The 13,636-nt window shown below is 40.2% G+C and overlaps 1 protein-coding gene across 1 annotated transcript; it reads right to left on the bottom strand.

Annotated features, from left to right (window-relative positions):
• Nucleotides 1-7,219: 7,219 nt before the first annotated feature.
• Nucleotides 7,220-13,490, bottom strand: LOC124690799 (GPI ethanolamine phosphate transferase 2-like). Its single transcript, XM_047224136.1, has 17 exons — nt 13,360-13,490; nt 13,175-13,268; nt 12,833-12,877; nt 12,556-12,723; nt 12,393-12,477; nt 12,177-12,283; nt 11,623-11,703; nt 11,415-11,467; nt 11,239-11,338; nt 10,769-10,912; nt 10,449-10,545; nt 9,986-10,205; nt 9,806-9,902; nt 8,659-9,708; nt 8,477-8,569; nt 8,119-8,402; nt 7,220-7,640 (listed from the first exon to the last, which is right to left on the bottom strand). The coding sequence occupies exons 1-17, from the start codon at nt 13,488-13,490 to the stop codon at nt 7,520-7,522; spliced, it is 2,970 nt and encodes a 989-aa protein (XP_047080092.1). The 3' UTR covers nt 7,220-7,519.
• Nucleotides 13,491-13,636: the final 146 nt, after the last annotated feature.

Here is a 13,636-nt window from a genome sequence, read left to right as displayed (position 1 = left end):
AATCCGAGTAGTGTTTTATGAATATCCTTGGAGTGGAGAGTTTGGCTCCCGCCTCCCGGGCACCAGTGGTCCTTTTTTTTATATAAAAATATTATGAAAGTCACATTTACGAGTTAAAAATAAAGATTGGAGTTAGCCAATTATTTATCCCACAACCATGTAAAAAATAAGTTTTAAATACTACGTATTCTGAGCGAAAACTTGGTGAAATTTAAAGCAATTTGACTTTGGTCAAACTTAGAATATCAATTGATTATTTTAGGATGGTGGAAGTATTCAGAAATACCGCATAGATTTTCTTTTTAGTTTCTATGTCTAGCTATTTGTCATTTTCTAGCAAAAATATCATGTGTTGGTTCTAGCTAGCGATGTTGTTAAATGGCTATCATACAACAGTTCTCTAATCAACCTAAACCTAACAAGGACGGTCACATCAATTGCACAAATGCCTACTTAATCTCACATGTTGCACATCATACATTGCGTTCAATATATAGAACACAAACGAGAACCAATAGGACACACATAAGCTCACACATTGTTGGGTGATGCTACGGAGAGGGATCCGTTGTAGAGCCTTCAAAAGTACAACTTTCGATACCACAGCAATAAGCCATCAAGATCATGCTAACAAAATATACACACAAGCAAAGATTGTTAAGATTAGAATATTGGAATGAGAGGCATCAGAAGTTCAGTCGTGGCATGCGACTTTAAACACATTGTGGACTTCCGGAGGTGCTCTTCCACCATAGAGATCCGCTGCATTTTGTTCAGTTCTATTGAAATAAACCAGCTATCAGTCCAGGAACTCAAGAATCGATTGGATTGGATTCATAGCTGTTAGAGAACTAGCAATGGGGAAGTTGCAAGCTTATTCGCTCCCGTCTCCTTTTCTTATTTTTTATTTCTTTCTTCCTTTCTTCTTTACACATTTGTCCTCTTGATATCTACATATTACATATAAGTACATAGATAAGAAAAAAAGGAGATAATACATTGCCAACTCAACACTCCCCTCAAGATGGGCAGAATGCATCGTATAGCCCCATCTTGTAACATAAACTAGAAAAAACCTTTTCCGATAAGCTTTTAGTGAATATATCTGCGAGTTGATTTGAAGAGCTCACATAAGGCATACATATTATCCCTTGATCAAGTTTTTATTTAATGAAATGTCGATCAATTTCAATATGTTTAGTCCGACCATGTTAAACTGGGTTATGTGCAATATCTAGTGCTGCCTTATTATCACAATATATCAGTAATGGTTTTGCTTGACATAAACCGAGCTCTGTCAATATGATTTTCAGGCACATCACCTCACATATTCCATGAGCCATAGACCTAAATTCTGCCTCGGCTGTAGACCGAGCAACAACGTTTTGCTTCTTACTACGCCAAGTACCTAAATTTCCTCCAATAAATGTAGAATAGCCAGATGTGGACCTTCTATCATCCAGTGAACCTACCCAATTCGCATCAGTGTAGCATTCTACTTGTAGATTCCCATTTGATTGGTATTACAATCCATGCCCTGGATTACCCTGATATCGAAGTATTCTAAGTACTGCATCCATGTGGTGAGTTTTAGGATCATGCATGAATTGACTAACCACACTCACTGCAAAAGCAATATCTGGACGAGTATGAGACAAGTAAATCAGTCGTCCAACTAGTCATTGATATTGCGCCCGATCTACAGGTTGCCCTGATTCACTAGTAAGTCTATGGTTTTGCTCTATTGGTGTTAAGGCAGGTCGGCAACCCAACATACCTGTTTCTGACAATATATCTAGTATGTATTTTCTCCGAGACAGGTAAATACCTTTTGAGCTTCGAGAAACTTCAATCCCAAGGAAATACCTTAGCTGCCCAAATCTTGAACCTCAAATTCTCTTGTTAATTGTAGCTTCAGGTCTTTGATTCCTGCATCATCATCTCCTGTGATAACAATGTCATCCACATAGACTATCAATATTGTTAGTTTGCTCATATTTCTCTTATACAACATAGTATGATCAGCATTACTCCGTTTGTAGCCATGTTTCAATACAGCCCTCCTAAAACGATCAAACCATGCTCGTGGCGATTGTTTTAGACCATATAAGGAGCGATGTTGTCTCAACACTTTTCCTTCAGTTTGTGCAATATTGAATCCTGGAGATCTCCATGAAGGAAAGCATTTTTTACATCAAGTTGTTGTAAATCCCATCCAAGATTAGCTGCACAAGATATTAAAATTCGTATAGTATTCATTTTAGCCACCGGTGTAAATGTTTCCTTATAATCCACTCCATAAGTTTGTGTGTACCCTTTTGCTACTAAGTGTGCTTTGTACCTTTCCACTTTGCCTTCAAGATTATGCTTCATGGTATACACCCACTTACATCCAACTGGTTCTTTATCTTTTGGTAGTGTCACCAGTTCTTCTTTAAAGCCTCCATTTCTTCAAGCATAGCAGCACTCCATCTTGGATCATTGATGGCATCTTTCCAATCTGTGGGTACATAGGTCGAGTCTAAAGATGCAATAAAGAATTAAATGAACAACTACATCTCTCGTAAGATAGATATTTTGCGAGATTGTGTTTGTATCCCACATAGTCCTTTAGGCGTGCTGGAACATCAGCATGTCTAGAAGGTTTTAGTAGTGCAATTGGGTAATCAACTATTAGAGTAATTGGTATTACTGTCACCTTCAACAACATCATGTATAATCTCCTGATGTGATGGAGACTCTCGAATAATAGAAGTAGGTTCAATATCTTCAATTGCTTCATGATGTACAAGTTCGCTTGTCGATGCTCCTGGTCCCACAGATGTTGACGGTGTAGTTGTTTCCATCACTTGTTGATCAGACGGAATGTTGTTTGCCTCATGATTTGTTGAATTGCCATCTCCTTCATCAATACTTTCACTTCTCTCCCCCTGTGTTCCATTCTCTGGCTGACAAATATCCATCAGCGGAGCCAATACGGAACCACCTAAAGCATTATCTTTGTTTGAATCCTCCCCTTACTATCAATACCATAATTAGGAACATTAAGAGAATAGAATGGTTCATTTTCATGAAAAGTAGCATCCATACTCACAAAGAATCTCCATTCAACGGGGCTCCAACAACGATACCCCTTCTGACTGGGTGAATACCCCCAAATATGCATTTGATGGCACGTGGATCAAGCTTTCCAACGGAACCCCTGCAATCATGAACAAAACATGTACAACCAAATACCTTGGGAGGTACAATGAAATCATTAGTGCCATTTAAACATTCCATTGGGGTTTTATAGCCCAACACTTGTGATGGCATCCGGTTTATTATATAAGAAACTGTTTTAACAGCCTCACCCCAAAGAAACTTTGGCACATTCATCGTGAACATAAGAGACCGAGCTACCTCCAATAGATGCCTATTTTTTCTCTCTGCCACCCCATTCTGTTCAGTGTGTTCACACATGTAGTCTGATGAAGAATGCCATGTGATGATAAGAAATTATTAAAAGCTTTGTTAACATACTAAGTCGCATTATCTGAGCGAAGTATTTTCACAGTGACCTTATATTGATTGTGCACCATGTTGTAGAAGTCTATAAATGCGGATAATACTTCTGATTTGTGCTTTAGCAGATACAACCAAGTACATCTACTAAAACCGTCAATAAAGGTCACATACCATCTTTCTCCTAAAAGAGAAGTCACAACTAAAGGGCCCCATACATCAGAATGAACTACTTCAAAAGGGATATTTGTCTTCTCACTAGTACTAGGATAACTTGTTCTTGTGTGCTTAGCTAGTTCACACACATCACAAACCAAACCTTCCTTACAAGAGATATTAAATTTTGACGGGAACAAATGACTTAGGGACTAAAAGGACACATGTCCAAGTCTATAATGCAACAAAGTTAACTCATCTTTGGTAGGGCTGCATCTTGTACTAAGCGCCAATGGTGCCGGAGCATTGTCGAGGTAGTACAAGCCATCTCGTTCAGTCCCAGTCCCAAGTATTCTTGCCGACCTCAGCTCCTGAAATATATAGAAATAAGGTTGAAACCATGCTCCACAATTCAGTTCCTTTGTAATTGAGCTAACCCACAATAAATTCACTAGAAAGTTGGGAACATGTAAAACATGACTCAATGACATAGAAGGAGTACAACTAATGGCCCCACTACCCATTAGTGGAGCAGAGGATCCATCAGCAATACGAACTCATTCTTTGCTAGAACGTGGTGTGTAAGATGAGAAACTTTTTGATGAACCAGTCATATGATTTGTTGCCCCTGAATCAATGATCCAAGGGTTGGATGAACAATTCACACCTTGACTCGCATGAGAGGTGGATGCAGATTCAGGGACATCTGTAGTAGCTATTGTCATCATGGATTTAAATTCCTCCACTGCAGCAACATCAGGTGATTCCTTTGCAGTAGCAGTAAGATGGCTTCGTTCAGGCTTCTTCTTGAATATTGTCCCATTATTGCGACGGTATGATGGCCTCTTCTGCCAACCAGGGGGTAACCAATCAGCTCAAAACAATCTTTGTTCACATGACCAGGCCTTCCACAATGATCACACATCACTATGGGTTTCATCTGGTAACCAAATTTCATGGTGTGTGCTTGATCATTCTTTGAACCAACATACAGTTTATCATGGGTGAGTGAGGATAGTGTTGTTCTATTGTCGACACATGTATTTATCTTGTTAGATAGGCGAGTTTCCTCTCCCAGAATGCTCGCAATTGCCTCGTCTAAAGTGGGCCGATCGGTGTGCCTAATATTAACCGAGCTCGAAAATTAAATTCCGAATTCAGGCCTTCGAGAAAGGTTTGCACAAGAAGTAGTTCAAACCATTCCCGAAGGAGAGGTACATCTCTCGGATCATGTGCCTTAAATGGTCCGAAGAACTCCGAGTCCCCGTAGAGCTTCTTAATCTCCCCTGCATACTCGGTCACAGTTTTTTGGTCTTGCCCAACATGCCTCATCTCATGGAGAATCCTGCTGACTTGCATTTTGTTTGATTTTCATGAAAACTGTTTTTCGATATCTACCCAAACTTCGGCTGCAGTTGTAAAGACTTCTACCTATTCCCGAACTGTTTTCTCCATTGAGCTTAGAAGCCAGACCATTACCTTCTTTTGGTTCTGCTCCCACTGTTCATGCGCAACACCTTCAGGTTTCTTCTTATCTTTCTCAAGAAAATTTTGCAATCCATGCGCTCCGAGGATCAACTCTGCATTTCGTGCCCAACTAAAATAGTCACCTGGGCCAGTAAGCTTGACTGGATTCGACTCCTAAGCAATAGACACACCACCAGATGCATTAGCAGATTTTGCCTGAGCTTGTTCCATGAGCTGAGCTAGCATTCTCTGCATGCTCTCACACAATTGTTCTACACTCGAGTCCCCCATCTTTCTTGACAGCAATCAATCCCAGCAGCCAAACCACAAAAGAACCAAAAAAAGGATTTCTCACAACTCCACGCTCAAAAATCACACAGGATTTCCTCTAATTCAAAATAACACAGAGGTGTATGGCTCCCGCGGGCACCAGTGGTCCTTGTTTTTTTTTTAAACAAAATATGAAAGTGACATTTACGAGTTTTAAAAAATATCGAGATAACCAATTATTTATCCCACTAACATGTAAAAAATAAGTTTTAAATACTTTGTATTCTGAGCGAAAACTTGGTGTAACCTAAAGTAATTTGACTTTGGTCAAACCTAGAATATCAATTGATTATTTTAGGATGGAGGAAGTATTCAGAAATACCATATAGATTTTCTTTTTAGTTTCTATGTCTAGCTATTTATCATTTTCTAGCAAAATATCATGTGTTGGTTCTAGCTAGCGATGTTGTTAAATGGTTATCATACAACGGTTCTCTAACCAACCTAAACCTAATAAGGACGGTCACATCAATTGCACAAATGCCTACTTAATCTCACATTTTGCACATCATACACTGCGTTCAATATATAGAACACAAATGAGAACCAATAGGACACACATGAGCTCACACATTGTTGGGTGATGCTACGGAGAGGGATCCGTTGTAGAGCCTTCAAAAGTACAACTTTCGATACCACGACAATAAGCCATCAAGATCATGCTAACAAAATATACACACAAGCAAAGATTGTTAGGATTAGAATATTGGGATGAGAGGCATCAGAAGTTCAGTCGTGGCATGCGAATTTGAACACATTGTGGACTTCCGGAGGTGCTCTTCCACCATAGAGATCCGCTGCATTTTGTTCAGCTCTTAGTGCACCCGCACGGGTCGTTCTAGGTCTTCTTTTTGTATGTTGCTGGACCAGAATATTAATACACTATAAGTGAAAGGATCCCACATTGACACCCTAGATGCATCCTCTGTGTGTGACCTGGTCCAATTTATGTTTCGGTGATTTGACAGTAACCCATTTTGATCTGCTCCCTCGAAGTGATACGGTTCAAGCGGAAGCTCAAACAGCACAATTAAGTACAGCTAACAAATCTGACGCTTTTACTCCTACACCAAAGGCCGGCAAGTGTATGCTGCGCCCCGGAGGCAACGTGTTCGACCTAATTGTACTGCAAATCTGCAATCAGCTTGCTATTAGGTCTATGGAGAAGTGGGCTCGGAACTCTGCAAAGAGGGAAAGCTAGTTGAAGGGAAGATCGTCTCGGTCTTGTGTGTGCGAGCCTGGTGAGAACATGAGTGCCCGAGAGGCGAAATGGCATTGCCGTCAACAGCTCGCTGGCATCTACATATTTATAGGAGTATGTGGATATGAGTATGTATATTTTCAAATCTAAAAATTTATCAGATTTTTATAGTTCTTGTGTTGCCCATGACATAAAGGATATCACATTAAAATTTTGCATGCTTGTAGGTTACATCATTGACTATGTCTAGATTTGTTTTCAGATATTTTTGAAACTTACAAATAAAACTTCTGATTTCTTTTAAATGAAAGGATCACCAGACCTCAGGAGCCAAAGACACTTTCCGATATCCTTACCACTATTCTTTTTTACCAATAGCCATATAGGATATCCTTGCCATTAACTTCTCACTCACTAGGCCAATCCTCTACTTAGCTGGCGCTAGCTATCAGTGCCAATGCAAGCCAATAGCACATCGTTCTGTTCCATGGCAAACCAAACCAGCAAGCCCAGATACACACGATGTTGAAACTTGGAACTTATAGCATATACTACCTCCAGCCGAAATTAATCGACGCGAAACAGTACCAGCGTGTGTGTACTTGATGCCTGAGCCTCCGTCAATTTAATCCGGCCGGAGGGAGTAGCTCCAAAATTAGACGGGGTGATTCACATACATACAGTACAATTCTAGTGCAACAAAGTGAGAGATGGGGCACGGAACATGTGTTTACATCCTTCCCAGGTGTTGTATGGCCTAAAATGGGCTACGCCGTCAGAGAGGGTTCTTTGACTAAGACAGTGCTAGTAATCTTTTCTAGCAAATGGGTACTCAGTCAGAACACCAATCTGTTAACATAATCACATGGATCTGTACTTTCTCGTCCTGAATGAAAATACAGCACAGGTGTAAGCTGCGGTCGTGGCTATGATGGAGACTCCGGCGTATGTGCATACTGTTGCTGCGCAGACATAAAGGTACCTGTGACCATAAAAAATGGAGCTGGTCAAATAATGGCAAAGAACAAATGTAGCATGGGAAAAAAATAACTACTCCAGTATTTACTGGATTAAGTAAAAAGCTATCCATAATAACCATTGTAAGCAGTGGAAACATTCTGGTCAGAACTAACAGTCTACTTGTTCAGCAGTTTCCATAATGAAGACTTGAATTCAATCCTTAAAAGCATCATTTCCTCGGTGTTCTCATTTGTTTCGTTCAGCAGTTTCAGGGATGTGCTTCTAGTACCAGCTTCTATGGACAGCATTGGGGTTCTACTTCTAGTATAGCTGCAGCCGCTTGTTCTGGTTTCTAGACTTAGAAACCCACGGAAGCCCACATACACAAGGTAAGCATCAAATACGAGTAAATAATTTCTAAAGGGGCCCATGTGATAGTGATGCACCAAAATGGAGAAGTGACTGGACACTGACTTGTAAAGTTTTAATCGATCACTTACTTTGGTGAAAACACGCTCCAGACGAACAAATGGTTCCTCATGAGCAACAAAACAATAGTGTATGAAGTCAAGGCAATAGAATTGATCAGCAAAGGAAGTAAACAGGGCAACGCGATCATTTTTCCCAGAATGCTGCTCCATTTTAATTGCCATGGAGTGCGGATATCATCGCTATCTTTCGCCGACATATAAACCACCATCCCAAGGTATAACAACAGAGGTGATCCATATGTAATGATAAACATCAGAATCCCAGAAAGAACGGTCGAGTAGCTTGAAATGCCCTGTTAAAATTCAATAGTCAAATCTGAAGGAAAGGGGAAGTAGAGACGCTAAAGAGAGTATATGTACAACTTACAATGAAAGCTCCAGCAACATCTATGCTGGCGAGACTATTAGTATTCCCGAGACCAAAATGACCGGTCATCCCCAAGAATTGCATTGCAACAACCTACACAGTTAGCCAATAAAAATAGTCATCATCAATGATGACATGGATCTGCAAAACAAAAGTACAAGAAAATACTCCAACAAACTAACCTGCACCCATTGCCTATGCAATGATTTGTTCAGAGAAAAATGAATAACACTCGAGATAAGTTGCAACAGAATGAGCAAAACAGGAATAGCATTTATGGGCTGCTGCAGAAGCAATTGAAGAAGGCACCAGAACATTGTGTATGTTATTCCAGTCAGGAACACCGAATGATTCATGCCATGCAAATGAATAGCTTTCTGGGGATTGAAGCCAGAGGAGGATGTTGGTTCTGCTTCTCTGGAATGTATTGGAAATATCCAAGGCGACAAAAGAACAGTGCAAGTTATTGAAATGCTTGCGATGACATAGAATATCTGAGCTATTGATGTTGTACTATGGTTCATCAGTACTGAAGTGTTGACCTGACTTTTCCAAATATGCAGCATAACTAAAAGTCCACATGAAAGGTGGCTCAACCATAACCCTATAACAAGCATTCTCCTTGTTCCCCATAAATTGAGTGAAACTGCATACAACACTACGACCGCAAGAACTGAGATAATTTGAAGAGACTTTACGACAGAAGAGTCACATTGGGTCAATATCTTCGAAATGTCAGGAAAGTGAACCCAATTAATCCCACCTTGATGCCATGCTCTTAGAATTCTCCCAGCAACAAGAACAATAAGGATAGCGTATAACTTGGAACCAACAACCTGGCCCGTGGTTAGTTTATAGCTGGTAAGATAGGAAGAGTTATTTCTGCTAAGGATCTCTGCTTCTGCTCTATGGACTAATGTTGAATTTGATTCTTTTAGCATTGACTGAACCGTCTTGATGAGAAATATTAAATAGAGAGTAGACGTAAGAAAATGCCATATATACTGCTCTTCTTCAACAAAAGAACTTGAACCAAGACTGGCGACATACAGAAAAATCCCCATTAGAATGAAAACCTCATCAAGATGCCAATGTTTATCCAAATCACACTCAGAATTGCGTTCAACTTGACTCTGCGACTTTCTTTCAAATACGCAAAAGATAATGCCGGCAAGAGAAAAACATGAAATAATCATCAAGGAGATTGCAGACACAAGTACATAGAGTGGTTTCTGCAAATACGAATAGTAAAAGGAGATAAGTCATTCAGAAGAAAACCACGTAACAGTACAGTATAATAGCTTAGCACTGGAAAGGTAGTAAAATTACATCGGTTGCTCTGTGAGACAACCACTCACTCGCATATCTTAAGAAGTCAGAGTAGGCGTTCAAAGCAGTCCTAGAGTGCCCAGATGCTTCAACAGACCTGAAACAGCGAGTTCTTTAATAAGCATTGATGGCTGATGATATCCACAACTTTTTATGTACATTAGGACCATATAAGCTCACCTGAAATCAGAATCTTGCTGTAGAAGTGAGGACCGATGAGAAGCAAAAGCATTAGAAAGCAAATGGCACAACTTCTCCTCAATAGATTCAGGAAGCATATCAACTCTAAAGTCATCCTTTAAATTTACACAGTTTTCAGAGCAGAACGCAGGTTTCTGTTTCTGTAGCAATCTTAAGATTTGCCACGAGTTCAGTTCTAAGGTCCGCAGTTTTTGCTCATCTGAAATAAGATATATTCACCATCTCAGAACAGATAGGTGATAATGTTAATCAGGAATTTCTAAACAATCCAATATTCTGATCTAATTGAGATATAAAAATCGGCAAAAGGCATGCAATTATACAACCAACAAGAACTTAAGCCTAATAAAATCAATATGAAGTCCACATGCATAAAACTATCTACAGTACTTGTTTTGCACGGAAGTGCAACACACTTGACATTGAAGGTATTTATATTCACCTGACAAAGAATTAAAAAGCTCCGGAAGCAAGACACCTATATTATTTTTCGGAATTGGTATGCCAAAGAGAAGAGCTAGAGTTGGAGTAAGGTCAACCTGACAAAAAAGTTCACAGATCATAGCTGTGTGTTAGTATCTTGAAATACTATCCATTGAATATTTGCACTGATTTCAGCGTGAGCGACAAAGAAAACTGACTGCTTAATGTGAAAATAATCATATACTGCAACAATTTCTATCAAACTCAAAAGTACACTATAAAATGGAATCAAGCTTCAAAATATTCAGAGATAAGGCTGAGAGAAGTCTAGATTCATACTTGAAGTGTTTCTTTCTGGTCATAAGGCGAACAATACGAGTTCTCAACACTGTGTCCTATGAAAAGGGCAAGGGAGTCAGTTTCTTCATAAGAAGATCCTCCATGATTGCCAATTTCAGTCATTCCATGATCACTGACCACAACCTGAAATGTAGGGTCAAAGCAAAATCACTGGAAGAACTGCAATTGTAAAAAAAAAATCATGTACATCCAAAGCATCTTTAATGCAACTTGGAAGATAGTGAATGAAATTTTGATGAAACACCTGCAGTTGTGGAAATCTTTAAACCACATAAGCTAGAAATGGATCGGAGTAGAATTTGTTAAACATGCATCTGAATTATCAATACAAATTAAACTATTGCTAATGATCTCTCGAGGCAAACTGCAGATGTTGGACTTCTTTGTAACATTAAATCTACACTACTAGAAGAAAAACAAAATTTGAAGAAATAAAAAAGATAACATACCAAAAGTGTTCTGTCCGAATTGTCGTGAAGGCTCGTAACTGCAGCATGGACCCTTCTAATCACATCATCCATCTCCTTCAGCTTTGGAGTCATCAAAACACTGTCATTTTGAAACTTCAACTAAAATTAGACATTGCTAAAATCACCCAGAAAAGGTGAAGATGATATGGTATTACCTCCGACGGCCTCCTATATGGCCAACATGATCTAAACCTAAATAGTGCAGAACCTGAAATTGTCAATGAAAGGAATTTGTCAGTGTTCACCTGAGATCATAGGTTACCTTATCAAAAAACACACAGTTTGGATCGAGAGATAAGGTGCATTTTCTGGCACTACTGAAAAAACAAGTGAAAATGCATCCAGGAATGAGTAGAATTGTACCAGTGCATCCCAATCTTTCGCAGCAAGCTCAGAATCCAGATGACGAGAAACATTGAAATCAACCTCGACCGTATCTTTCACCTGCAATATAGTTACAAATCTGTAAACAATTTTTTACTCATGATAGACCAGGCTGAGAAGAACAAAGAAAGCACTGTTATTAGCACAAAGTAAGCAACAATCCATAAGCTCATGTGCCTAATATGCAAATATCTGTAAGCGCAGCCAATTAACTAATACTCTCCTTAATGAGTGTCATATGGTCACCAGGGAAAAGTAGCTCGAAAGATGGCTAGGAGATGCCAAGTATCTAGAAACTTCAAACATCTAAGTGATTTCATTATTTATTTGCAAAAATTCCTGGAAAAAAGAGAGGGATGGACATATGCTTTGTTATAAACTAACTGTTAAGATTAGTGCATCAGATGATAGTGAAACGAAAATCCAAATTAATCAGTGTTTAAACCTGTAAATTGTGTTCTTGTCTTCCGACAATTAATGTTCAATCATAGCTCATTGCAAGAAAAGCATGTGATGCATGAGACAAGACTTACATAGAAACTGCTCACTCCATCTTGTCTGTAGAATAGTGTTGGGAACAATTTCATCCATGTCTCATCTCCCAACATCACTAACTTATAACCAATGCTATGAAGCTGGTCTGTGATAAATGTAAAATTATGACTTATAAGCTGTTCTGTGTTGCTAATTTGGCATACAAAGTAGGAATAGCAAGATAGAGGGATAGGGAGGTAGCAAGAGGTTCTGACCAAGAAGATTGTCATCCAAAAAGGCTTGGGTATTGAAGTTAAGTGCCACATCTAGAAAACCTCCAATTGCCCCTGATACCATAGACTGAAAGAAAGTACACTTAGGATTGCTCAACACTGGAAATTTCCACAAATAGATATCTTTTGGTAAAGTAAGGCCTACTTTTAGTCGGGGCATTGTAACGGTTGGAGGTGCAGCCTTTGCATGATAACCAACTGCTCTGCAACCAGCTAACAGAGATTGTGTGTATGGCATTGCCTCCATCATTTCTTTGCTCGGAGGTTTCCCAGCTCTTCCCAGTACAAATTCAGCAGGTAGCCCGTCTATTACCTAAATTGACATTGATAAACTCAAAATGCCAAACATTAAAAGGTAAGAAAAATAGTCATAGAGGGATTATGCTGCCAGCAATGTCCAGATCAATTTAGGATGTACGTACCATCAACACCAAGCGATCGTACACACGGGGGACCTCAGAAAGTTCCTGGTATGAATCATACACAAAAGCACAAGCATTACAATCGTAAATATACAACGTGAACTAAAGCTGAGCACTACATAAGAAGCTTCCGTAACAGGGAAAGCTCCACATCAGCACAAAATGTAAGAAGCTTAATCAATTTTTTACAGTCCTTTAAAACCTTAACCCCACTATAATATTCTAGAACAGAAATACAGTGGTAATTTAGGATTTGGATGTAGGAACATTAAAACATTCTGGGACAGCACGAGGCGAATCTGAAGTCTACAGCGAGCAATTGGAATGGGAGCAATGCCCTACCCTGTACAAGGATCTGAGCTGATCCGGAGGAAGCGCCGGTTCCTCCCTGCCACCAACAGGAGCACACGACGGCGCCCGGTAGCTCTCCGCGCCACTGCGTACCACCCCACACCAGACACGCGTCAGCCGAAGCTAATACGACCTGTTGCCTCAGAGAAAAGCAGAGCAGAGGCGGAGGCGCGAACCTGAAGCCGGGGAGCGTGGGCTTGACGGGGAAGAAGCCGTAGAGGAAGAGCGAGAGGCCGGCGACCTGCAGAAGCACCGCCGCCACGGTCCATCCCGCCAGTGCGGCGCCGGAAGGGGAGGCGGCGCCCATGGCGCGGTGGCGATCGCCGCTGCTCCTCTGCTGCCCGGAGCCAAAGAGGAAGACGGACGTACAAACTGGGCCAAAGTCTCATGGGCTTGATAACACCTGGAACTCTGGGCCTAAAGTGAAATGGGCCTAGCTCAGCCCATTAAGTT

This window comes from Lolium rigidum, chromosome 2, assembly GCF_022539505.1.
Source record: "Lolium rigidum isolate FL_2022 chromosome 2, APGP_CSIRO_Lrig_0.1, whole genome shotgun sequence".
Lineage (NCBI taxonomy): Eukaryota > Viridiplantae > Streptophyta > Magnoliopsida > Poales > Poaceae > Lolium > Lolium rigidum.
The sequence above is the reverse complement of the archived record's forward strand: the minus strand, read 5'-3'. Positions and strand labels throughout refer to the sequence as shown.

What these genes read in the sequence shown, in the direction of transcription:
- LOC124690799 (XM_047224136.1), bottom strand. Translation starts at nt 13,490, where the DNA reads ATGGGCGCCGCCTCCCCTTCCGGCGCCGCACTGGCGGGATGGACCGTG. An exon ending in ACGATCGCTTGGTGTTGATG is followed by an intron (nt 12,724 to 12,832) that starts GTACGTACATCC and finishes ATGTCAATTTAG; the next exon opens with GTAATAGACGGGCTACCTGC. An exon ending in TGCATAGGCAATGGGTGCAG is followed by an intron (nt 8,570 to 8,658) that starts GTTAGTTTGTTG and finishes CTAACTGTGTAG; the next exon opens with GTTGTTGCAATGCAATTCTT.